Source organism: Neovison vison, chromosome 11 (genome assembly GCF_020171115.1).
Source record: "Neovison vison isolate M4711 chromosome 11, ASM_NN_V1, whole genome shotgun sequence".
Classification (NCBI taxonomy): Eukaryota; Metazoa; Chordata; class Mammalia; order Carnivora; family Mustelidae; genus Neogale; species Neogale vison.
In genome coordinates, this window is record NC_058101.1 from 18,254,102 (window position 1) to 18,282,067 (window position 27,966).

A 27,966-nucleotide genomic window follows, 5' to 3' on the forward strand; every position below is an offset into this window, starting at 1 on the left:
GCACGTCCCATTCCAGGATGCGTTCACTCATTGAACTCTTGAGGAGGAATACACTGTTTCCAGAAAATCACTCCCTCCTTTCTTTTCTCACCTATGCTTTCAGAGGGCGTAAAAAGTGTTTTTCATTTTAAAAATTTAAGTTCACAGGACGATGGAAGTGGAAAGACGGAAGGAATGAATCATGAAAAAGAGCCATTTTACTTTAATTTTTCAACGTGACCATAAACACTCTCTCAGAAAAAGAGGGGGAAGTTCAGAGCAGAGCAGAGGGGCTGGGGCAAGGAGAAGGAAGAAGGGGTCATGGCAGTGCAAGGAGAAAGGAGAACAGGATGGGGAAAGGAGGAGGAATGAGAGAAGGGGAGTGCAAAGCTGAGAATTATACTTTCCAGTTCTTGGTTCAAGGCCACTTTCCACCCTCCTCCAACCTGCTCTCTGCTCTACATGGTGAATTTGGGATGTTATTCTGAGCCCCCCGCCCCTCCCTTCTCTGGCTTCCACGGGGTTTGTTCAATGGAGAGGGTGGGCAAGGGAATGGAAGGAGGAGGGAGAGTGAGGTCAGGGTATTTAATCTTTTACAGCTCTGTGAAAAGTTGCCTGGGGCTAGGCTGAGTCTCTCCTCTGTAGGTCAACTTTCTTCTCAAAGACACCCCCTTCCAATTCTAAGTCACTCCTTTGATCCAGCAACCACAGGCCTGGGCTTGGGAACAGTTTCACCTCTGTTACTGGCCCTGGGTTCCTGCTCAATCCCTCCCAGCTCAGCTTTGCTCCACCAAGAACACTGTAAACAAACCCTTTTCTTCGAATGTTCCATCCGTTTATCGTTGGCACTCTGGTACTGACAGAGGAAATGAGCACAGGTATGGATTCTATGAAGATGCTTTGGAGAGAAGGGAGATTTAAGATAGTTTGGAAAAATTGTTCTGTGAATACCGCATACAAATTCTCTCTTGGAGATTTACAATGTTACTATTTCAAGGTTTTGGAGTTTTGCGGTAAAGAGACCTATTCAACTACCGTTTGAATAGCATCAATATTGGAGGTATGAAGGACGCACCAGGTGACAGCGTGAACAGAAGTAAAGAGAGACTAGGGAAGGAAGTAAAAAGTAAGTCCGTCAAAATCTGGGCACAGTTTCACCAGTCTTGTGGCCACGCACGATGTCTTGATAAAGGTAGACCTAAAGGTAGACCCAGCCAAAACCCCAGCTCCAACACTGACCTTGGGCTAGTTAAATAATCTCATTCAGGGTGCTCTAAAGCCTCCTATTATAATTTTGAAGATTTTATAAACTTCTAAGAAATGAAACTAAGGCATTATTATACATTCCAAGTGCCTAAATGCTATAATCTTAAAATAATTATAATATTACATAATTTCACAGACACTACAGGATTAAACAATAATGCTCTGGAATAATGGAACGTATTTGTTATATTAAAAAAACAAAACAAAACACCCATCCATCAATCAAATGGGCAACAGCTGTCTGGTCTTTGCAAAGAATTATCTCTTTTGTCATAAGATTAGGAGGTCTGCAGAGGAAAGAAAAAGAATTAAGTATCATTATCAGTTAAAGTCACCCAGTAATTCCTGCAATAAAATAGCCTAACTATATTCAGGAATTATCATGAAAACATTCAGCTTTCTAGGTGAGTTATTACTGAATTAATATTACCCCCTGGGCTAAGTATGCAGGGAGTATTTTTTAAAAGTTGCTAATGTAAGAAGATATGCTACTGATCTCTTAATCTGATCACATCCAGTAAGAGTTATTTGCCCTGGGGTCTGAGCTACATTGTAATAAAATCAAAGGACATAAAAACTGTGGCAGGAACAGTGCTGAAATTGGAGAAGCATCATTATGAATAGCAACAAGTATGGAGATGCATATGTAAGAGGGTAACTAGAGTCAATATAACCACTGTTCTTCCATGATTTAGGGTAAATAGATAGTTATGGCTCATCTGCTAAATGATCTACTGGGTAGATATTTATGGATTATTATACAGTATATTATTGAGGATCAGTCCGGTTAAAAACAAATAGAGAAAAGAGCAAATGGCACAGACAGGCTTTTAGTAAGGCCATCATTTGTAATATTTCTCAGGAAAAATCTCTTTCTGAAATTCCTCAGCCTAGCTAATGTGCCATAGAAGGACTCTTCATTTTAGGAGTGCATAAATCCACACAAATTGCTATAATAAGGATTCATCCCATAGCCCTTTTGGCGTAAATGCACATCTGGTCTCTGTTTGTAATGAAATCAATTCAAAGCCCCACAGTGCATTAATAATAAAAATGCTCAACATATTGCAACCAAGTAAGCCCTGAAAATTTGAGTCTGCAAGATTCTGTCACACATATGTATACTTTTAACACTGATAAATGATTAGGTTACAGAACATATATCAAATAGTCTAAGATTCCAAAGGTAGACCTTTTCTGCTAATTATTATTTCTAAAGGAAAATCCATGTGCATGTATGCTAGAAGCTCTTGCTAGCTTGATTTATAATGGCTCTTGGACTTTTATATTTGGAGTTCACAATATCATAAAAATTTTATTAATAATAAAATTATTATAAGCAATACTGCTTAGCTTGAGGAAGTTCACAGATTTGCCCTTTAAGAACAACAAAATTCTAAATTAGCGTATAGCATATCAAAGGTTGTCACTAAATCTTAAAAAGAATTAAAAAGGGAGAGTATTTCTACATTAATAAATAAGAAATCTTAACTGTTTTATTTGCCAACAGCTATAATCCATAACAGAAGATCTAGGTTTGGGAAAACCTTCCTGGTCAGTCACTTAATTTACCTTTTGTGTTATATGGTTGACCCAAGGAGAAGAACAGTTGCTAAGATCTGGTCCTTGGGGATCCCAGATTCCATCAGGAGCCAGGCAGAGATAAGTTGATACTCCTAAAATAATGAGAAAAATAGGTCTGCTTTAAAAATTCAAACCATCTTGCTTACAAAGACTTTATATCCTTGTTATGTTTAAATATGAACAAAGACAAAATTGAAATCATTAAACTACGATGATGTTTATTAAAACACCACACACAGCGTCTGGCAAACAACAGACATTGGAGAAATGCAAGAGAACAAACAAAATCATTCAGTACTTTTAAAGCACTTGCTGGCAACTACACCAGGTACAGAAAACAACTGCATAAATTCCAGAGATGTGGTATCTGGCTCTATGGGGCCGGTTGTGTGAGTTTTCAGAGGCAAGGCAGCAGCTGAGTCTTAAAGGAATCAAGTTTGCAGGTTTTCCGGAAAACAAGGTAGGAAAGGGCATTCTAGGTGCAGAAAAAAAAAAAAGTGTTGTCCTTGGGAAACTTCGAATGTTTTAAATTGAGGTCTTCTGTATAGGCGAGTTGTGTTTAATGGACTTGGAAAGGCAGGCAAAGTCAGATCATAAACTCCCTTGTCTGCCACCTGTGGGTTCTGGAAAAAAATCAATGAACATTAAGCAGAGGAGAGAAATGAGCTGATTAAGGTTTTAGAAAGATAACTGTGGCAGCAGCATGGAGGGTGAATCTGAGGGGAGATGTGAAGCTTTGGGGGAAGCTATTACAATAATTCAAGTGACAGCCTGTGTGTGTCTGAACAGGACTGCCTCGAGGGGACAGAGAAAAGGTGAAAAAGAAGGTTGTAGCATAGGGACGTTCACCTGGGAGGGCTCCAGAAGGTTTGGCTTCCTTTAAAGCTCTCTTCCAACAATAATGACATATTTCTATAGTGCTGCTCTGTAGCTTTCAAACTGCTTTCAAATAAAGTATTTCACTCACCTACACAACAAACATCTGAAGTGGGGGTGGGAGTGTTATCATTTCTCTCTTAGAAATGAAGGAACTAAGGCCCAGAATGAAGGGGACAGTGCTAAGAGATAAGGTTTCAAACTGTTGGAATCAAACCGATTTCAGCACCACAGAAAACTTTAGAACTAGGCATTGCACCCTTTCATAAAGGGAAGAAAGATTTCAGAATATTTTTAAACATGTTGCTGAAAAAAGAAATTAAATGTGCACTTTTATAAAAGCCAATATTCTTTTTGGTCTTTCTACCACTTCACATACTACCGGATTCAGAATAGGTCCACATTGGAACTGTTCTAAGACAAACCTATTTAAAGTACCCAAATCAATAACACCCAAAGACACAATGCCGATTGCCTGTATAGTGACGTCTATCGTACATTTGATTTACGTATTTTATGGGATAAGGCAAATTTTATTTAGTGTACCAAATACAAGTTTTATGAAGATAAGTATAGTAACAATAAGAAAACTAGGTTATTTCTGGTTTCAATCAAGTGAAGTTGCAAAAATATGCAGTAACAAACAAACAAAAAACTAAAGGAAAAAAACTGCAAGAAAAGCAAGCTAACCTAACAGAAGACCTTCAGCTTAGCTCTGCAAAACAGACTTACCAATCGTTCCTGCAGGGCAAGGCTGCTTGGCCATCTGTCCTTGACGGGTCTTAAACCACATGATTTCTCGAGCTTCCACAGCCTCACAGCTCTCTTCCAGAGCTGGGATTTGGGACGAGGCTGATGGCAGATGTGTGGTCATGTCATCAAGCACCTCCACAGCTGGAGATGGGGTGCTGGTACTCCGGTTTCGTCTTCCGGACACGGATGGGGTGGTACTCCTGCCTGGGCTCCAAGTTGTGGTCCGCAGGGTGCTGCTGGTGGTGGTGCTTCCCATGCCAAGAGGTCCTGTGGTAGACATTTCTGAAATGAAATTCAAAAGAAAACACCTACATTGCTTGTCATTACCTCAAGGTGTCCTAATACTTTAGAAACCATTTTAATTTGACAGTTCAAAGAGCCTTCAACATAAAAAAAAATAAGCAGGTCCCAAGATATCCGAATGCCATCTCTGTGTCATGGCAGCCAACTGACCAAGGCCAAATATTGGCTTGTTCATGGTTCTGTTCAACTCAAATCACAGAAAACAAAATTATAGCACAGCCCAACTCTTCAGTAAGCTTCCTCATGCGTCAGGCCTTCTTAACAGTAAGAGGACTGATACCTGGAGCCCTCACTTTGAATATTCAAACTTCTGTAGACTGGGAGAGTGCTAATGTATCAGTATTTTCACATTAAGTATCACACGAATTTCTTTCTTTCTTTTTTTTTTTAAGATTTTATTTATTTATTTGACAGAGAGAGATCACAAGTAGGCGGAGAGGCAGGCAGAGAGAGAGAGAGGAGGAAGCAGGCTCCCTGCTGAGCAGAGAGCCCGACGCGGGACTCGATCCCAGGACCCTGAGATCATAACCTGAGCCGAAGGCAGTGGCTTAACCCACTGAGCCACCCAGGCGCCCCTCACATGAATTTCTAAAGATGAAGCAATTAGGGAAGAGGGATTAGAGGAAAAAAAAAAGGGGGGGGGCATCAAGATTTAAAGTGCCCTCGAGCTAAAAAGTAAAGAACAATTCTGAGTATGGACTCTTTAACATAAATTAAAGTAGATTGATGATCTACCTGACGCTCTTAGAATTGACTCATTTTAACAAATTTCAAACGTGACATTTAGTAGTATAAAGTATAAGTGGTTGTCAATTTAGTTGTCTCATAAATTATTTTCTAACTAGATTTCTTTTTTTTTTTTTAAACTAGATTTCTTAAAATGGGTAAATGTATTCCAAATTCCATATAAAACTGATAAGGTGACTTGACCAGATATTAATAGGTTATTAAGCCTAGAACATATCAAATGGAATGTTCTATCAATACCATGGAAAGGACCACTGCAGCGAAGCATCTTCCTGGGGAAAATATATTTATATTCCCATCATAGGAAGGCAAGAGTATGCCAGTCCTCCACATACATACGTTCATTCCTAACCGTAAGTTTAGAAACTCCTCTTAAGTTTAGAAACTCCTCTTAACCTCATTTATTGGCCAATAACCCCAGGGACACCGGATCTAGCCAGATTCGAAGTCGCTTGGGTTTATGGAGCTCAGGGAGTCCTGTGCTGAGCCTCCAGCTGTCTGTCATCCATCGTCGACTTTCTTTAACATGTCATCAACTTGATTCTGCTGCCCCAGAAGGGGTGCCACATCCGCCTTCTGTGGTGGGCATGTATAAAGCTTTCAAAAACAAGACCGATGGCAGTAGGAAGGGGGTATGTATTCTCTGAGCATTCAGTCACTGAACTTGTAGCATTTTCTGAAGTAATGCTATTTTTCTAGCTGTTTCTTTACTTGTTGTCTCTCCTCTTCCTTTCTTCTAAGCTTTCCTCCTTCCTCTTGCGTTCTCTATGTGAATGTGATGTTCATAACCTCACTGACGCCAAGTTCATGAAGGAAGAAACAGTATTTTTTTTTTTTGCCCTTCTTCTATTGATACCACATCTCCCCAAATCTCATTGATTCTGCCTCATTTCTCTATTTTTCTCTCTTCCCAATCTTTACTAGATGCGCTCCACTCCCACCCAACCCCCTCCCCCAGCATCAATGGACGAGTACGGCAGCCTTTTAACATTTTTGCCAGGAAAAACAATACCAGAACATAATGGTACTGGGAAGTAGAGATACAACGTGGGGGGTTAAGGGGGTAGGAGAAGAATAAATGAAAGAAGATAGGATTGGGAGGGAGACAAACCATAAGTGACTCTTAATCTCACAAAACAAACTGAGGGTTGCTGGGGGGAGGGAGGTTGAGAGAAGGGGGGTGGGGTTATGGACATTGGGGAGGGTATGTGCTTTGGTGAGTGCTGTGAAGCATGTAAACCTGGCGATTCACATATCTGTACCCCGGGGGTTAGAAATATATTATATGTTTATAAAAAATAAAAAAAATTAAAAAAAATATGGTACTGGGATTTCAATATTGATGTTTGCAAAAGTAAAAATTCAGAATTCATTAAAAATTGACACTAATGTTTAACACAACTCAGATATAAAAGTTAGCAACAAAAGTAAAGTTGAATTTCTAAAATTATAAACAGTAGAAATTCTTCTAATATCGTCATTTTGCATTTGAATTTGCTGAAATCTCTCAAAAACAAAAAACACAATGAAGAAATACTAATAACTTGAAATTAAATATTATTTAATATTAAATTAATTAAAAATAAGGTAATATCAAAATTAAACACTCTTGTTCTTATTAATATTCAGTATCAGCCTTAAAAGTGTCAGTGGTGTCATTGCTGGGATTCAAGCACATTTTTGTGCAAAGTTTTCTGGCTGATGGAAAAATTCTTCTCCACTTTATACCACTTGATAGACTAGTAAGGCAATGATTAAAAGCTGACTCCAAGCATTTTCTCTGGCTCCTTCAATTTAAATAATGCCATCTCTCATTTGTAGTTTCTTCAGAATTATATAGATACTGAAGAATGCTTTCTAAATGAATGCACTTTTCTTCATTTAGATATTTTAATTAGCATACAATGCTCTGGGAGGGAAGAGACTTGTTTTGCAAACATTTTTGCTCTGATAAACTATGTAATCCCACATGCAGTGAGAAGACTGACTGGCCTATTGTCTCAATCACACAAATCCTACACAAGGAGCAAAGACACACTGTCACAAGAGGCTTGTTTGCTGTGACTCTGGTCTTGCCAACTTTGAATAAATTTGTCTTTAAGCATAGATTTAATGTATTTATCGTTGTGCTCTATAATGATCCAGATTTCAGATTTTTAAAGACTACAGTATCACACCAAAATGTATTTAACAATACTACCACATAATGGAAATCAATGTTCATTATTTTTCTCTAAAATTACCCTATTGAAACAATTCTCTACCTTTTGCCAGAAGCATCTTGTAGGGTATAAATTGGAATGTGTTACTCTACAGATTAAAATCCCTTAAATCACTTCTGTCTGCCTTCCAAACCAAGACTGGACTCCTTTTCTTTGTGCCTAAAGCCCTTCACAAGTTTATTCCTTTAGCTCATTTGTAATGCTTCTTCATCTCTCAGCTCTACTATTAAACCATACAAAATTACCAGTTATTTCCCAACAGTACCCTGTTCTTTCTGCCCCAGGGCTTTTGCACATGCTTCAGTGTTCCTGATCCCATTTCCACCTGGCTAATTTCTGTTTAGCTTTTGGGGATTGCTTGGATGCCATCTCCACCAAGGAACCTTTTCAAATTTACGAAGATGAGGTTACCTACTAATGTGTTTTGTTCATGATTATTTCCTCAGCTTTTAGCCTTGTACCTGACCTACAGTCAAAATAGATGAACACCAGGGGTAGGTCAAGGGAGCAAGGGAAGGTCCAGGTGTGAAATATCACAAAAAAGGGAAAAAGAGAAATAGAGGGAAATAGCAAATGACATAGTTAAGGCTCCTTACAGTTGATAGGCTAACAAAGTTATTTTATAAATTCATTTTACACTATTTTTTTTTTTTAGATTTTATTTATCCATCTGACAGAGAGAGACACAGTGAGAGAGGGAACACAAGTGGGAGAGTGGGAGAGGGAGAAGCAGTTTAACTAACTGAGCCCACCCAGCCATTCCCATTTTACACTACTGTTAAGAAAACTACCAGATAGGGGCGCCTGGGTGGCTCAGTGGGTTAAAGCCTCTGCCTTCAGCTCAGGTCATGATCCCAGGGTCCTGGGATCGAGTCCCGCATCGGGCTCTCTGCTCAGGGGGGAACCTGCTTCCTCCTCTCTCTGTCTCTGCCTGCCTCTCTGCCTACTTGTGATCTCTCTCTGAGAAATAAATAAATAAAATCTTTAAACAAACAAACAACAACAACAACAACAAAAAGAAAACAACAACAACAAAAAGAAAACAACAACAACAACAACAACAACAACAACAAAAAGAAAACTACCAGATAACTCAACACAAAAAGCAGCAGGGAGAACACAAAGTCTCCTCTTCCCCAAAGTAATCCTATGGCAGAACATTCATGTTTAAACTGAATATGTTCTTGTGAGCAATGATACTGATAAAAGAGATTTTTTTTTAAAGTCTGCATTGTTAGGTATTACATTGCAAGGACTTAGTTTAATACAGACATACTAATGTTAAGGATCAGAACTTACTTCTTTGGAATTGTGCTGCGGAGAGGTGTCTACAAGCAGGGCAATTTCATTCCATTTGACTTTTAGCAAAATAAAAGTCAAATTTATCCTCCATCCCTTCTATGCCATATACCGCTACGTAAGACTCCAAACAGTTCTGCTCAATGCCAGCTTTTGGCAGAATAAGTACTAGTGATATATACATGTTGTTGCCAGTGCCCAGGAAAGAACTTGCCTTATTGATATATACTGGTAAAGAAGATGTAGATTCACTGAAGAGTCATAGCAACACACTTTGGCCAAGTTCCAGTCCATATCACACACCCTAGGATTTGGCTTTCTCTCTCTTTCAGGAAGGGAGAAATGATAGGACACTTTTTTCAGTGTATTCTCTTATTGAGTCTAACCATGATACAGCTAGTTTAATAAAACTTATGTTATTAAGTGCCTCATGTGGTTGTGGTTCAATATCAGGGAAAGGTTAAAGGAATGTTAAAGAAAATACATTTGAGGGCGCCTGGGTGGCTCAGTGGGTTAAGCCGCTGCCTTTGGCTCAGGTCATGATCTCAGAGTCCTGGGATCGAATCCCGCATCGGGCTCTCTGCTCAGCAGGGAGCCTGCTTTCCCCCTCTCTCTCTGCCTGCCTCTCTGCCTACTTGTGATTTCTCTCTGTCAAATAAATAAATAAAATCTTTAAAAAAAAAAAAAAAGAAAATACATTTGAGTGACTATTTACATAACACTTTATCAAAATTGTGTAATTTTCCTTACTATTCTGTCATTGTTACTAGCTCGCTGTGCTTAGTATTTTCATAAAAGCAACTAAACACAACTCCATATTAATATTTTCCCTCATAATTAACTTATTTCTAGAGGAAAATTTCAATTCTCCTGTCCCCTAGCTTATTTCATTCTTGTATTTTGGTTTATTTTGTTGAATTTATTTTTCCTTCAACCTGCCTTGAAAAGAATAAATATTATTTTGACTATTACTACAAGTTATAGTTTGTGGACTATACTAATGAAAAACTAATGGAAAAGAATAAATATTTTTATATTAATGGAAAACTAATGGAAAAGAATAAATGTTATTTTGAATATTACTACAAGTTATAGTTTGTGGACTATACTAATGGGAAACCATGAAAATAACCAATAGTTGTATAATGCTTTCCTTTTTTCAATGTCTTTATCTTTATTATTGAACTGAATTCACTGTCTCAATTTCACAAATGAGAAAACATAGGCTCAAATAGTAAGTGAATCCTAATCATACATACAGAAAGTAAATCAGTGTCCCCCAATTCCATATTCCATGTTTCTATAATAAGCTATCAAAAATGACATTCTGAATCACCTCATGCCTTCTACAACTGAGTCTTCCACATGCTTTAAGAAGGGATTGAAGAATACAATTCTAAGAAAACATTATGAGGTTTGATCACAAAACATGTATTTTGGGGGCAGGACATTGTTAATTTTTCCCCCCAAGGTCATAGGTTGAAGCCCTAACCCAGCTACAACTCTCTTTGGAGTTGGAGCCTTTATAAAGATAATTAAGGTTCATTGAGGTCCTAAGGTAGGGCCCTGATCCAAAGCACTGTTGCCCTTAAATGTAGAGGGAGAGTTGGCAGGGACGCATGCTCAGACAGTAAAGGCCATGTGAGGACGTAGCGAGAAGGCGGCCATCTCTATGCCAAGGAGGGAGACCTCAGGAGAAACAAACCTCACCAGCACCTTGGTCTTGGATTTTTAGTTGCCCAAATGGAGGAAATAATTTTCTGTTGTTTAAGTCACCTCGTCTGTGGTATTTTATTGTGGCAGCCCTAGCAGACTAATACAGGCATTTTCTAAAAAACTGTGAAATTTAAAACAGAATATAAAACTTCACAACAGAAGAACTGTTTACCTTCTACTCATAACCTGCATGAACTTTCTTCTTGATTCTCCTTCATTTTTTTTCCCTTTCTTCTCTAACGTATGTATCTCCCCTCATGGTTTTCCCTTTACTAAACTTCTGTGTTAACTTCATTCCAACATATGGTATTTGGGCTGACTACAGAAACATTTCCTTCTCCCCACTTGCTAAGTATTTATTTAAATCCAAGGTCAGTTACTGAAGAAATCTTCCCAAGGGCTTGATAAAGGAAATAAGAAACCTAAAACTGTACCAACTCTGCAAGTGGCTTTTGGTATTTGTGCAGTGCTCTGAGTAGAAGAGAGAAATTCTGCCTGATCCCCATGGATATCAGCTGGTCGCAGCAGATTTGGTTTCGCCTACTTTTTAAAAAGAAACATTAATTTTACCTGTCAGGAAATTATCCAGTTCTTTCAGAATTCATTCATAATATTTGGCTTTATGGCTTCTTAAGATAGTCGAATTCCATGATCTGACTATCTTAAGAAGCCATGTGAAGGCATATTTATTTTTGTAACTTAATCCATTTATACTTTCTGATCTTCTCATAGCATATCATGCTTATTGCAAGTAGAGGAAAACATCTGTTCTAATTAAACATGAATTTGTAATGACCTTATTATATAAAATAATGAGCTAAAATAGGGAATTTGGGGACATCTTATTAAAACTACCTGCTACATATTTAGTCCTTCCATTACAGGAACTGTGCTCCATGTTTCATATTTGCTCTCATTTAGTTCTCCTAACAATATTTAAGCAGATATATTTACTTTCACTTCAGAGATGAAAGAAGTCAAATCAAATAATTTTCCAAAGCTCACATTAACTGCTGAGTGATAGAAGCAGGATTTCCAACCGAGTTCATCAAAATCCCTCCCGTTCCATTAGGACTATGGGTGGTGGTAAAACTTCAGACAAAACTCAAGGATGGAAACACATACATAAAAAGTCTTCATGCATTTTGAAATTAATTTGTCCCAAACACTGCTCACATGTACCTTTATTGGTATTGCTGTGATTACTGAACACTTTTATGCATCTGGCACTATTCTGAGCACTTTACAGGAATCTGCCTATTTAATTCTGACAACAAATCTGTTAGGAGGTACTATGAATTACTTTCATCTTATGGATGGTGAAGCTGAAGTACCAAGAGATTCAGTAGTTTTACAAAGGTGAAATGTTTACAGGTAGAAGAACGAAAAATAACCGAGGCACGGTTCCAGAGATCTCACCCTTAAGCATACTAAACTGGAAGGGGACTCTGAGAACCTCATCTTGAGCCACAAGAAAGCAGCCTGCCCACTGCTGTTAAGAACGGAAGAAGTAATTGTCTTTGAGCTAATTTTGCTTATGACATTTCTAATTCTCCTTAAGTAAAAACTGTAGAAGCCACAAAACTTAATACATTGTTCAGCATCTAAGTGGACAATAAACAAGCAGCAAACAATAATGTGAGATATTAGTTGGCTTTCTCTGAGCATATATCATATACCAGGCAGTGTGGTAATGCTTTACATGCATAATTGAGGTACAGAGACGTTACATAAATTTCCTAGCTTCACACAGTCCATAAGTGGTAAAGTCAGCATTTATATATAGATAGTCTGGGGTGCCTGGGTGGTTTAATCAGTTAAGCGTCTGCCTTCGGCTCAGGTCATGATCCCAGGGTCCTGGGATCTTGCCCCATATCAGGGTCCCTGTTCAGTGGGGAGCTTGCTTCTACTCTCCCTCTGCCTGCTGCTCCCCCTACTTGTGTGCTCTCTCTGTCAAATAAGTAAATAAAATCTTAAAAAAAAAAAATACAGAGAGCTTGACTCTAAAACCCATGGGTATTTCAAACCCACAGAGGTTTGAAAGCTTTTTTTTTTTTAACTATAAAGTATGGCATATATTTTATGCCTATAAGAGAGTTTGGGTCTAGGAATTACAAGATTAATTTATTCTATCCATATTCATTATCCAACTATCATGTAACAGGAGTTGTATTGGGAATAAAATGTTGGGTACAGTTATCATGTTCCTTGCTGTCATGAAGACCTCTCTAACAAGCTTTATAGAAAAATCTACTGAAGAAGACAGGAAATAGAAAGAAGAAAATACACTAACTATATTTTTCATTCAGTATATGTTTACTGGTGTTTGTCTTACACATTGTATTGGGTATCAAGGATTCAGAGGTGAAGCAGAGAGTACTGATCTCAACAATGTTTTAATACACTGTTTTGTTGAATGTACAATATCATTGATTATCCTTTGAGCCGCTAACAAAGAAAAATGAAATACCTGCTAACTAAACTCTGACATGTCTTTAATTGTTAGGTGCGTTCTAACTTCTGAAATGTTAAAAGGTGAGACAATAAGAATCTTAGAGTTGGTAAAACACTGTAACAGCAGAAATGTCTTCTTATAACACAATGAGATAAATAATCACTCAAAAGGGATCTGACTTTGGGGCACTTTGGTGGCTCGGCTCAGTGGGGTAAACATCAGACTCTCGATTTTTGGCTTAGGCCATGATCTCAGGGTCAGGAGATCGATCCCCATGTCTGGCTCCCTGCTGTGTAGAGCCTGCTTACGATTATCTCTCACCCTCTCTCTTTGCCCCTCCCCCATTTATAAACAAACAAACAAACTAATGAATTAAATAAGATGAAAGAGATGTGACTTTGAACAAATTTGATACCTCTCTGTGCCTTAGTTTTTTTTGTTTTCTTTTTTTTAACTACATGGAGATAATAACATACATACTTATTTGAGAAAAAAAAAAAAGGCCGTATGGATTTAAAGTACTTAGCAAAGCAAATGACAGAGAATAATACATTCAGTGCTTATTATCAGTGACAATATTGTTATTTATTTCTTGCTTCAACCAAAAATTACTGATTCTAAATGCTGGGGATGCAGAAGTGAACAATAAAAACGACAAAAATTAAAAATCTCTGCCCTCATAAAGCTTACATTTTAGCAAGAGAGATAAATAATAAATAGGACAAAAATTAAAATATACAGAATATTAGATACTGAAAAGTGCTAAGGATAAAAAGAACAAGGAAAGCAGGAGAAAGTAGCAGAAAGTGCTGGGTGGGGGCCATTGGAAGGGTGTCAGGCACGGCCTTGCTGTCAGAGCGATGGGGACAACTGGAAGCCTCTCCGATCGAGGAGCCAGTGTCCACAAAGGCCCGGGCACAGTGAGGTGGCCAGGGTAACTGGAGCACTGTGTGGGAGGGAAAGCCACTGTGAAATGAGATTAGAGAGACGGCAGAGACTGTAGCACACAGGACTTTACAACTACGGTGAGACTTCGGTATTTATCTGGTGTGGGAAGTCACTGGAACCTTCCGAGCAGAGCAGGGACATGATCTAATTCAGGTTTCCTTGGGCTGTTGTGATTAACAGCGGCTGAATGGGGGCGCCGGGGTGGCTCAGTCAGTTGAGCGTCTGCCTTTGGGTCAGATCATGGTCCCGGACTCCCAAGATCCAGTCCCACGTCAGGCTCACTGCTCAGTGGGGCGTCTGCTTCTCCCTCTGACCCTTTTCCCCGCTTGTGCTCTCTCTCTCTCTCAAATAAATAAATAAAAACTTGAAACAAAAAACAAAAAGAGTGGCTGAACGGGCAAAGAGCAGAAGTAGGAAGAACAAATGGCTAATGGGCCAGACATCAGAGGTCTTGACGATGATGGGAACGACTAGAATGCTGTGGGATATACATATAACCACAAGAGCGTGGGTTTTGAGAGAGGAGGTGATGACTTTTCTCATGGACAGAGTAGGCCTTCGATAATCGTCGACTGAATTGAACTGTTTGTCCCTTCACTTAAACAAAGGGAGACTTGGTCCTTCTCACATAAATTCTCGTCCAACTCCTATTATTATTTATTTAAATTTGAAACAACCACAGAAATATATTGATTTAAAACTGTATGAAAATATTCCTGAGGACTCCTGAGTTATAATCAACAGAAGCATGCTGGTCTGCTCATTACTGCTAAAATTTCGCTCATTACTGCTAAAATTTCTAGAAGTTTTGATTTATGAGAATATTAAGTAAACTCTGGTCATGAGGAAATGATGCAAACAAACAAAGTAGGGAGGTACGTTCAAGTGGATTTGAGTTTCCTGATTTCTCAAGAACCAGTAATACATTCAAGGAGGGGAAGGAGTTGAATTGGTGTTAGGAATCAAAATAATTTCTTACTTCTGGTCTCAATGTTGTGTTTTATTCCCTTAGATTTGACATCATTGTTATCCAGTTACTGGAATTATTGCCCAAGATTTGCTGTGACATATGTTTTATTATTAACTTGTGAATTGTAGTTTACCTATGAAGATAAAGTGATACTGAAATATAAGGGTTATACATGATTTATTTATAAGTAGAAAGTTAAAAGAAATTCAAGAAAAATAAAATTATCCTCTGTTTAAAAATGAAACACTCAAGTGAAGGTGAAGAGTGAAGAAGAGCTCATCATTTAAGCTTCAAGTTCTTTTTTAAAGAAATGCAATTTTAGTAACTTTGATCTATTGCAGGTGCTTGAAAAATATATATGTGCTTGTCCTTGTTACATCTGCGCAAGTTTCTAAGAAACTGATAAAATGTAAGGCTTTATTTTAGGACAGCTACTGGTCTTGGTTATTTGCTTTGTTGTTTATGTTCAGAGTCTGGAAAAAAAGGGTATTATACGACTTTTTAAGTACTTCAAAATATTTCTTTCAAACCAGGCTCCCACCCCCCAAAAAATCTTTAGCATTGATTTTTCATCTAATAAATCTAAGAGTGACATGAACTGGAGTTTTATAATTAGCTGCTAGAATGGGATTACTGGGTTGTATAAAACATGGTCCCTTTCTCCTCAAGGAGTTTATAGGATGGGCAGTCTAATTTTACCATAGGTTGTAGAAAGTTAAAGAGTGGCTCTTCAGGGTGCCTGGGTGGCTCAGTGGGTTAAGCCTCTGCCTTCAGCTCAGGTCATGATCCCAGGGTCCTGGGATCGAGCCCTGCATGGGGCTCTCTGTTCCGCAGGGAGCCTGCTTCCCCCTCTCTGCCCGCCTCTCTGCTTACTTGTGATCTCTTTCTCTCTGTCAAATAAAGAAATAAAGAAATAAATCTTTAAAAAAAAAAAAAAGAGTGGCTCTTTACTGTGCCCATCAACTCTCACACTGGTGAGTCACTAAACATTTCATTTATTCAGGTAATTTAAATAATAAAAAGGAAAACAGCTGTAAAATTGGCATATAAGTGATTCTTAATTTCAAACCCAACCACAACGATATTGTATGGTCTTCTAAAGGACTTAATGATAAAGATTATAGACTTGAAACATAAATTAAGTCTGTCTGCCAAAATCACACTTAAACTCTACAACTGTTTCCAAGTACAGGGAAATTTGACATTCTACTTTGTTTCCCTATAAATATACTTCCTGGGCTACATTAAGTACTTAACCATGCATGTTGGGTGAGTGAAAATAAATATGCTTTATTTTGAAAAGTATTTTCAGAAGATCTATGTATACTACTGTATCTCAATTAATACGGACATTTTGGATTAAATAATTTGATCACCTACTCCAGATTACATTTTGTAAGATTTGACATACAATAGTTTCAAATTTTTATTACACAATATTCAAAAGTCAAAATACAAGTATCAGAAATTATAGACCTAGACTCTCAAGACACTTAAATATTTAAATGGATGGTATTAATTTATGATTACTTCCCTTTAAAATAATATTAAAAAAAGGAAATAGACCCACAATCAAATCACTTGGGGTTAAGCCTCCCCCATCAGCAAACCGGCACATAATACTTAACTCAATTGTAGCTTCAGCCTCTTCCAGGAATGTAACCTTTAACCAGTTACCTGGTCAACACTAGCGAGTAATCTGCCTGATGATCCCTTCTTTTCCCCATAGGAAGGTGACCTTGCTGAAAACAATCTACTCTTTGCTAGAAATTTCCTTTTCCTGCCCCCTTCTAGCTACAAAAATTTTCCATTTTCTATACCTCCTAGCAGTCCCTTTCAACTTGCTAATAGGATGTTGCCCGAACTCATGAATCATTGAATAAAGCCAGTTAGGTCTTCTAATTAACTCAGTAGAACTTTGTTTTTTTACAAAGGAAAGGGTAGAAATAGTCTATGTTGAACTGAGGATTAGTTGATTGAGTGATTAGGCCAAGGTATTTTCCGTTACAGACTCAGGAATAGAATTCAGGGCATCTAAGGCAAATGTTTTCAACTAGTCCTTACATTGAGAATTTGGTAGCTTCTTCTCAGTCATTTATGCACAAAACAACTTGCTTTCTCTGACCTATCATGCCAACCATGCCTACCTATCACATTCCAAATTAATGGAGTAATATATAAAAACCTCCCTCATTTTGTTTTCTCCTGGCTATTATTATGAATATTTTTAAAAAACATTCCTTTTTTTTTTTTTTTTTTTTTAAAGATTTTACTTATTTGTTTGTCAGAGAGAGAGAGAAAGAAAGAGAGAGCACAAGCCAGGGGAACAGCAGGCAGAGGGAGAAGCAGGCTCCTCGCTGAACAAGGAGCCCCATGTGGGGCTCCATCCCATGATCTCCAACCCTGGGATCATGACCTGAGCTGAAGGCAGCTGTTTAACTGACTGAGCCACCCAGGCTTCCCTTATTATTATTTTTTAAAAGGATGAAGTCATGTATTTCATAGGTAGTGATAAGTACATCAGAGAAGCAAATTTCTTGGGGACAATCTGCCCAGAGGATAATGATTTCCAGGTTTCTCTACTAAAAACAAAAAGAAAAACACACACATATAAACACGTATATATGTACAAATACATGCACATCACACATATATTCTAAACTGGGGAAAATAAGTAAATAAAATGGATACTGATATCTGTTGGGCTCCTCTACTTCAAAAGAATGATGTTCATTTTCAGAAACTTATAAAGAAACCTCAAAAGTTTCATAGAAGTACATTTACTGTTATTAATAAAATAAAAGGCAGTGAGGTATCCTGGGGAAAGTATTGATTTTAGTTTCAAATATTAGATTGTCATCTACCAGCTATTTGGCTTTGGGCAAATTAATCTTCCAGAAATTCAAATTTTTCTTATCTTTAATAATGTGGATTCTTATTATTTACTTCAGTAATACTGACATACAATAGACATTCAGTAATAATATAGCATTATTATAATCAAATTCAGGTTATTCCAAGATGCCCTCAACTTTCTTTCAGGAGAATTATAAACAGCCATCTAACTTACAAAGGTGAAGTAGTTTTTGCATTTCTATAACAAGAACAGAACATAGGCCAGCCTGAAATAAAATTATAAAGTGTATCTTTTTCACCTCAATCTCTGAAGGACATTTAAAACTCCAGTAGTACTTTACCACTCACTTTATCCAAACCAGCTTTGAAAAGAAAGTGATATTGTTAGTTGCAGGCTCATGGGAAATAATATTTTTAAGGAAAAATAATGTGAATAAGGAAAAAATATTTCTTCAAAATTATTTGCCTGCTCTGTGGTATTTCAAATTTTGAGATGATAGGATTGAGAGCATACAGGATATTTCAAAACTTCTTTCAAAAAAGTATTCCATATTTAGCTTTGAAATTAAAATGGGGGGGCAGATAGGAAAGACAAGGGCCATTTTAAATCAGTATTGAAATATATAATATGAATAAAATCAAGCTATTATGGATTCAAAATTGTAGATGGTCCACATAATTTAGGAGTCCATAAGTGATTCTGCCTATAGCCTGATCTCTTGGAAGCACAACCTGATCTTCACGTAGAAAAGTGTCAAAACCTTGTAATAACACTTGTAGGCCAAGCTTTAGACTCATTTTGGTAGCCCAAAGGCCGCATGAAGACAAATTATTGCTGTTTTGCTTGGCAATAATCCTCAGTGACTTGAACAGCATGTGACACAGAGGAGGGGCTCAATTAATGGTTATTCAATAAATGAACTCACATCAACTGCCTCGATTCACTGCAAAAATATTTATAATAGGACTTGCAAATTTGATCACTGATGCACTGAGAATATTGCTTTCCTTATTCTTCACCACTGTTCCCATTCTTTAAAAAGCCTGTTCTATTATCATAGCCTTAAAAAATAAACTTTTCATGTTAAAATAAGTATAGACTCACAGGAAGTTGCAAAAATAGTAGAAAGAGCCCCTCCCTCAGCTTCCCTCAATGGAGAGATCTTATATAACTCCAGTAGAATAGCGAGCCAGGAAATGGGCATTGGTACATGACTGCATCAGTTTGACGACAGACTTGATTTCCTTTCCACTCGCATTCATTTACGGGTGCGTGCTTGTGTTCTATGAGATTTTATCTCAGGTATAGATTTGTATAACCACTGCCACATTCAAGATCAGAACTGTTCCATCACACAACAGAACTGCCTTGTGCCTCCTCTTGTGTTCATGCCCCCCCCCATAGCTATCGTCTGGCAACCACTTACCTATTCTCCATCTCTATAGAGTTTCATCCTTTCCAGAATATTATATAAATAGAATCACAGGCATGACACCTTCTGAGATGGACTTTTTTCACTAAGCATAACGCTCTTGAGGACCACCCAGGTAGCTGTAGCCATCAGGAGTTAATCATCTCCCTGCATCATCAAATGAGAACCTATAATCTATCTTTCACTTTGTACCTTTGGGGATCTTTGAGAACTGCAAATCTGATGTTGTTGCTCTTTAGAAGCTCCCAACTGATTTACAATAAAATCAGAATCCTTAAACACGGCACAAAAAAGCCCACTAACCCTCATCCTGCTTACCTCTCCAGTCACCACCTAAGCCTCCCTGCCTTTGCTTTGTATCTTCTCACCATCCTGGATTCTTTCCTGCGTGCCCAGAAAGGCCCCTTCTCATCTTTGAGGATGTGAGTGTGTCTTTCTGGAACATTCTTCTCAATCTCAACTATTCTTTCCCCTTGTGTCCCATTCCCTGTACTTGGCTAAATCACTAATCCCTTTGATACCTGGGATTTATAGAGATTGTAAGCAGAGATGGGAACTAATTAATGAAATTGTTATTTTGGATTACAGTTACTTGTGCTCAATATATGTTTATTATTTTTAGGATATAAGTTCAGAAAAAGAATTTAACATTCCATTCTTTCTGGGACTGGCCATTTATTACACCCCTAGTTAGACAGAGCCACATGAAGAAGAGACATCTGCCTACAAGTACTAGCTCCTGCACATTCTAGTTGTGAAACTTTGGACAAATCTCTAAACCAGAGGAACATTAGATCTCTTTAAAAAAAAAAATGGGGTAAAGTAGACTTATGAATGATAATGCAGTATTTCACATCCAATAAAGTTCCTGGCACATAATAGGTGCTTAATAAATATTTTGTGTTATTTGTGACTATCCATATAAGATATGCAAATGGTGAAAACCTACAAAAAAATTATATGAAGAAAAAAAAAATCTGTTTGACCGTGTATTTTCCATGTCCTCTAAAGTCATGCATTACAAATACAAATGACATAAAATAGAAATTCTGAATTCTATGAAAGTGAAAAATTCACTTGGTATCTGCCATAATGTAACTTTAACAGTCATCACATATGTATTAGACATCACAGACTATGTCTTGCAGTATATCTAATAGATCAAATGGTATCTGAAAAGAATTATAGTTATTTGTACTTTTTAAGAGGACACAAATGGAAAAAAAGATGCAATGTGATCATAAAACCCTAATTCATTAATATTTTGCTTTACTGCTTAATAATGAATCTCTTTAATATTATAGCCTTTGTGTTATTATACTCTCACTGCTAAAATTAATTTCCAATAATGTGGAAATTAATCTGGCTTATATTAAAGGCAAAGGGAAACATAGTTGCATATCAAAGAATATGGATTCAGCACACACTTAAAGTAAACAGAAAAAGTTCCCCAGCAAGTATCTAGTAAATAAAATTTATTATATACCAAGACGAATTTATTATAATAAGCAAATTTAATTTATGGTAACAGAGATTCAATGCCTATTTTTGTGTTATATAACTCACAGTACTTTCAGTTATTAGTCATTCAATTTATCCTACTTACAATTATATATATACATATATATATTTTTTAAATATTTAATTTATTTAATTATTTGAGAGAGAGATCGCAAGTAGGCAGAGAGGCAGGCAGAGAGAGAGGAGGAAGCAGGCTCCCCGCTGAGCAGAGAGCCCGATGTGGGACTCGATCCCAGGACCCTGAGATAATGACCTGAGTCAAAGGCAGGGGCTTTAACCCACTGTGTCACCCAGGCGCCCCACAATGATATATTTTAAATGTAGAAGAATCTTCACCTATCACTAGCAGTGATGGACCCAAGATAGCCTTTCTGCTCCACAAGCCTCCTACCGCCAATCACCAAATCATGTGAAAATTCTTAATACAGAAAAAGAAAATGAGAGAGGTGAGCAAACTGACAGTGTCAAAATATAGGTCTTCAGAAAGAGAGAACTAAATAAAGCTACATGATTCTGTGGGTTGACTATAGACAGAGCACTTTGATGTTATTGCAAATATTCTACACATATGAAAAAGTAGTCACTAGATGACTGTCACTATGTGACAGTCTCCCTTCTATTTCTCTAATAGGTATATTTTACCAGAAAGTATTTTATATTTAGCTAGTTAACTTTTAATGAATAGCAACATTTTTAAGATGCAAAAATAAACAGAAGATAACTTCCCTTTGGCAGACAGACTCCTAGGTGGCCCCCATGACCCCTAACTACTGGTGTTCACACATTTGTGCAATTCCTTACTCTTGAGTGAAGGTGAGATCTGTACTTGGTTCTATCATGTAGAACATGGCAAAGGTGGTGGAACGTATGTCATCACGTGCATGATCTACACTACATATTTTGTCTGTCTTATGGAACGATTTAGCATTCTGGCTCTGAAGAAGTAAGCCGCCATGTTGTGAGCTGACTACAGAGAGGTCACAGGCCAAGGAGCTGAGAACAAAAGTTAGCAAGAAACGGAGGCCCAAAGAATATAATGTTGCCCACGACCACATGAGTTTGGGAATGGATTCCACCAGTCCAGCATTCAAATGAGAACGCATCCCTGGCGGAACTATAATTGCAGTCTTATAGAAGAACCACCCAGGATAGGCCTGGACTCCTGACCACAGAATATTTCAGATAATACATGTGCGTGTTTTAGGTTACTAAGTTTATAGGAGCATTGTTATATACCAGTAGATAATACAAGTCCTAACTCCTTTCTCAGGATTTGTGAGTTAGAATGCAAACTTTAGGATATGATTTGGCTTTGTATCTTTATTTATAGCAGGAATTCCCAGTCTTGGTGCTATTGATATTTGAGGACACACAATTCTTTGTTGTGTGGCTTTATGGGATGTCGTCCTGTGCACTGTAGAATGTTTAGCAACACCTCTGGCCATTAGATGCACTAGGTGCTGGTAGTATTAACTAACCACAGTTGCGACAACCAAAAATATCTCTAGAAGTTGCCGAATGTCCCTTTGGGATGGAGTTACCTTTGAGAACTCCTGGTGTGGAGGAGTTTCTTCAGTTACCTCTAAGCTGCGTTTATTCACTAACAGAGCTACTGCATGCTGATAGTGGCTTTAGGATATTTTAAATATATATTAATCTGAACATGAAATGGCTCCATGGTTGCTTTTCAACTTGTAAAATGGCTCAAAGGCTGTAAATAAAAGAACATTGGATGACTTTCAAAAACACAGATTCTGTTTTTTCAACTTCTGGTAATTCCAGGCTTCTAAGACACACTTCTACAAATCACACATTAATATTTTAAAATTGCTTTTATTCTGTGCTTTTACTTAATGAGAACATGCACACAGCCACATAACAGGAATCCAACGCGAAATGCAAAACACGAAGCATCCCCACGGTGTGCTTGGATGTGGTCCAGAATGGGGGTAGTTCATGAGAGAAAGAGAAATCATGGCAGCTTCATGTTTTCTGATTTCAGAGAGGACATGGCACAGACTGAATTCTGCCAGCCTCCTGTTTGTTACATTACATCTGCCTTCCAAAGATGTTCAAATGCTTCCAGAGTCCAGTGGCTTTCTGAGCGAGAAACCTGAGAATGGAACTTCTTGCTTCATTGCCACTCCAGTCAATGATCACAAATGATTAGCTCTCACATAAGCATACCTCATAGATGTGTTCTCAAGTTAAACATTTAAGGAAGAAATCAAGAAAAACAAACAAACCTGCTCTCTGAAACGAGTTTCTATCTTCCCCTTTCCATTTATTATACAGTTGGATTCACATCATTAACATGCAAATCATACTGCACTACAGTGCATTTTAAACAAAGAACTGAAAGCAGGGCTTGTAATTTCCTTATGGGTTGATAAATAGATTTTGCTTTAAAAACGTATAATAAACTGTGATCATTTTGCTTATGTTTTTTGGGGTTGAATAATAATTTCAAAACTAAGCCAAGAGAATACTATTTTTCTCACCTTGCTTAGGGTCACTGTTTAAGTTACCCCAATTTTAGTGTGAAAATCTAAAGACTGTGGTAACCAAGTTAAATCGGAAAAATACTGTTTTTGTTGTCGTTTTTTTTGTTTTGTTTTGTTTTTTCCGGGAAACGAAATGTTTTATCTTATCTGAATTGCTATTCTTTTTTAAATAAAGTTAACTTTTTAAAAAATAAAGTTAAAAGACTAGAAATTGACTTGCATATGGATTAAATGAATGTCTGATTTAAGCCATAGGGAAAGAAGTCCAAATTAAAATAATGAATAGACAAGTGTAAATCATGCTACATGTTATATATCTTTAGTGTTACCTGTACTTCTAAGTACATGATAAAATAAACTATTATGGATAGGGTGGGGGGGAATCTTCAGAGACACCCTCTTATTTGAAAGAAAGACAGGGATTGAGGGAGAGAAAGAGAAAGGTGGGGGGGGACGTAAGGTAGAGAGAGAGAGAAAGAAATTTTTAAAAAGCAAACCAGAGCACACGTAGTTAAAACTCACACAAAAAAAGCAGAATGAGGGGCGCCTTGGTGGCTCAGTGGGTTAAAGCCTCTGCCTTCGGCTCAGGTCATGTTCCCAGGGTCCTGGGATCGAGCCCCGCATCAGGCTCTCTGCTCCACAGGGAGCCTGCTTCCCTTCCTCTCTCTCTGCCTGCCTCTCTGCCTACTTGTGATCTCTGTCTGTCAAATAAATAAATAAATAATCTTAAAAAAAACAAAAACAAAAAAAACCAGAATGAAACAAAACAAAACAAAACAAAAAATGCCCCCAACAGCCTGCCTCTAAGAACACGATACAACTAACAATGATAATCACATTCCCCTTCTCACCTCCCTTCCATGGTTCTCTTCTGTTTATAGCATGTAAGATTAAATTCCTTAATGTGTCTGTAATAGATCTTTCGTTTTCTCCTTCCTTCTACAGCCTTATTTATCACCACACCCCATTAGCTATCATCCAATCCATCTATTTAAGAACTATTTGTCGTATCCAAACACACAGGCTTTCTGAGATCTGGGTATATCCGTCATTTCCTTGATGTGAACAAATATATACTGAATATCTACTACGCGTCAGGCATTTTCTAGGGTCTAGAGATAAAGCAACAAAATCAACAAGCAAAAATTCTTCCATTCATGAGGAGGCAAATAATAAGATATGTAAGTAAAATATGTGTAGGTTAGACAGTAATACATGCAAAGGAGAAAATTCTGAAATTTAGGTTGGTGATCAAAGCAGGCCTAACTGAAAGGTGACGTTGGAAGGCAATGAAGCAGTGAGTCACAGAGAGAACAAGGCAAGACTACTCGATACAGAGGGAATAGCAAGTAAAAGGATTTGCCTCTGCATCCTTCTTTCTTTAAATTAAAAAAATAATAATAGCTTTATTGAGATATCATCCATGTGCCACATAACTCAGCCACTTAAACTGTTCAACAACTGAATGGTTTTTAGTTTATTCGTTGAAGTGTGTATCTAATACCACAATCTACTTGAGAACAATTTCATTGCTTGAAAAAGAAGCCCCATATCCATTAGAAGTCACTCCCCATTTTCACCCCAAGTCACAGCTTTAGAAACAACTCATCTGCATTCAGTCTATATAGATGTGCCTGTTCCAGACATTTCATAGAAATGGAACCACATGATATATGATCTTTTGTGATTGGCTTACTTCATTTAGCATGTTTTCAAGGTCCATCAATGTTGTAGCATAAATCGGTACTTCATTGTTTTCATTGGTTAGAGAATAATATTCTGTTTATGCTTATATACCACATTTTATTCATCCACTCATCTGTTGGTGGACATTTGGGTTGTTTCTCCTTTTTTCAATTATAAATAAATGCTGCCATGAACACTTCTGTACACTTTCTCACGTGGATATATGTTATAATTTTTCTTGGTTATATACCTAAAAGTGGAATTGCTGGAGCATACGGTAGCTCTGTTTAATCATTTGAAGAACTGACAAGACTGTTTTCCAAAATGGATATACCATTTTATAATCCCAACAGAAGTCCATGAGTGCTCGGACTTCTCCATATCCTTGCCAACACTTAGTTATCTTTTTGAATATAGTCTATCAAATGGTTTAAATTGGTATTTCATTATATTTTGATTTGTATTATCTTGTCATAGCTAAGAAATCATTGCCTAATTCAAGTTTATGAAGACTTATTCTTATGATTTCTTCTAACAGTTTCACAGTGTTAGCTCTTAAAAAAAATTTTCTGCCAAATTCTGTTCTTTACATTTTGGTACTTCATTGCATACAGTTTGCTCCAGGTTAACGAGTTTGTGGTTGTCATACATGTTTTATCTACACAGACTATAATGAAATTAATTTGGTTTATGTTTACTGGATTAAAACTGTCACTTCCATAGGTCCTGGAAATTATTCCTAAATTATTTTAGTTGGAATTAAGAGTGATCCCACCTCCTAGTTTCTTTAAATAGAAAGGTAATTATTTAAAAAATATGAATTTTACTAGCTAATTCAAATTGGTCAGTTTATTTTATTTACCTACACGTTCCTCGGGGAATTTCACTGTTGTTCCCACATACTTTCAACAAAAGGAATTGTTATGGGACTAAATGTCATGGTATAGATGAGAAACTATACCTAGCATATCAACTGACATGACTACCTTGCATACAGTAGACATTCAGTAAATGAGAGATACTACTGTTATTTTATTTAAAAAAAAAAGAATCACAACACCTATCTCTTGGTGTTATTATAATTAAAATGTGGGTCTTTTCTTCCTCCCTCCCTTCCTTCCTTTCCTCACTCCATCCTTTCTTCTTTTTTTTTTTTTCCTTTCTTTTCAGACTGCAGAGCTACACAGAGTTGCTCCAGTGATTGGCTTACTTCTTCCATTCTTCCATTCAAATCAAAATAGCATGACATGTCAAGAGACTGTGGTGACTGAACTGGCTTGGACCAAAGCCCAAGTGCCACCCAACACAGCAGACACAATATCTCCGTACCTTGCAAAGCAAGACAATAGCTTGCTCCCAACACTAGCTGGGCTGAAGCTTCTGATTTGCCCTGTGCCCATTCCTTCTTCAGGTCACGTGTTATCTTCTCAGTGAGGGCTTTTCTGAGCACATTATCTATAACTGTCACATAACCCGTCTCTCTTCCTTTCTGGCATTTCCCTATAGCTGTTATCATCATTTAACATGTTTTAAGATCCATTTTGAGTTCATTTTTGTGACGAGTAAGGTACGAGTCCAACTTCATTCACTGGCATATGGATATCTGATTGTCCTTCTATGGTTTGTTGAGAAGACTATTATCTTTTTCCAGCTGAATTGCCTTATCCTTAAATTCTTGTGTCTAGTGCACACCAACTCATCATTCAAAGCAACTCAAATTCCATTCATGCTGTCAACAATTATAGAATTGTGCAATTTTAAATCTCAAATCAGTGCAATTAGTTTCCCAAGAACAGGAACTATGGGGTTTTTGGTTTGTTTTTCTTTCCTTTTTGAAAGTCTTGGTGCCTGCTACATAACTGGCTCTTAGTAATGCTGGGTAAGTTAAAGAAGGACATTTCAGATGGATCCCAAATGTTGGTAGTATTCTGATGACTAATGGTACCAATGAAAGGCATTTAAATTTAGGTGCAAAGTTACAGAAGTGGGTTGAAGTGATACTTTCCAGTATCTTGAAGGATTTTAATTGCCTGCTAAATTAGAAAGATTCTGTTGAGGCTTATGAGCAGAGAATGAAGTTCTGTTTTAAGAAAATTAACTTGGCTACAGAATGTAGGCTATGAGGAGAAAAAAGAGAAAGAAGAGGTAGAAACAAGAATAAGGAGGTGATTATAATAAACATTAGAGTTAAAATGTAGACAGGTCACAATGGCACTGGTAATGAAAAAGGTAATACACATTTTAAAATGCATTCCTATTATTAGTTCATTATTAAAACAAAGATATCAAACAGGGAATTGGAAATTCACAACTAGAGCTCAGAATAAGTTTGTGTTAGATGTGCAGATCTGGTAATTCTCTATTCAAACATGCTAGCGAAACATGTGAGGACAGATGAAGCTAATGAGGAGAGAAGAAGAGAAGGAGGGAGTGACAAAGACATCTCTTGGTGTTTAAAAGAGAACTGTAATTTAAGATTTCCTGAAACCTAAAGGGAAAGAAAAAGCCAGAAAAAAGGGAGAAGAGCTAGAGAACCTTATTGAAAGTCTTAATCACGGAATTGCTTTCATATTTCTAGGACATTTAAAAATCAAAGATATATTGGATTTGTTTGTAAATAAAAGAAAACACATACACATTTCCCTGGGAACATATATGTTTGTTTCTTTCTTTTTTCCTTTTATAAGATTTTATTTATTTATTTTAGAGAGAGAGAGAGGATGAACACAAGTGGAGGGGGGATGGGTGACGAGAGAGAGAAAGAGGGACAAGTAGACTCAGCATGAGTGTGGAGCTTGACTCGGGTCCCGAAGCCCCCATCCTGAGATTACGGCCTGAGCTGAAACCA

General features: G+C 37.3%; 1 protein-coding gene across 14 annotated transcripts in view; it reads right to left on the reverse strand.

Moving 5' to 3' along the window:
* ADGRL3 (adhesion G protein-coupled receptor L3) overlaps nucleotides 1–27,966 on the reverse strand; it is a 793,594-nt gene that overhangs the window by 137,107 nt on the left and 628,521 nt on the right. For 10 of the 14 annotated variants that reach the window (XM_044268170.1, XM_044268168.1, XM_044268165.1 and 7 more), the window contains 2 exons: nucleotides 4,438–4,740; nucleotides 2,818–2,921 (listed from right to left, as the gene is read on the reverse strand). In XM_044268170.1, the coding sequence (XP_044124105.1) occupies nucleotides 2,818–2,921; nucleotides 4,438–4,740 (407 nt within the window). The remainder of the gene's footprint in view (nucleotides 1–2,817; nucleotides 2,922–4,437; nucleotides 4,741–27,966) is intronic. The other 4 variants (XM_044268179.1, XM_044268169.1, XM_044268166.1 and 1 more) reach the window with 1 other exon arrangement.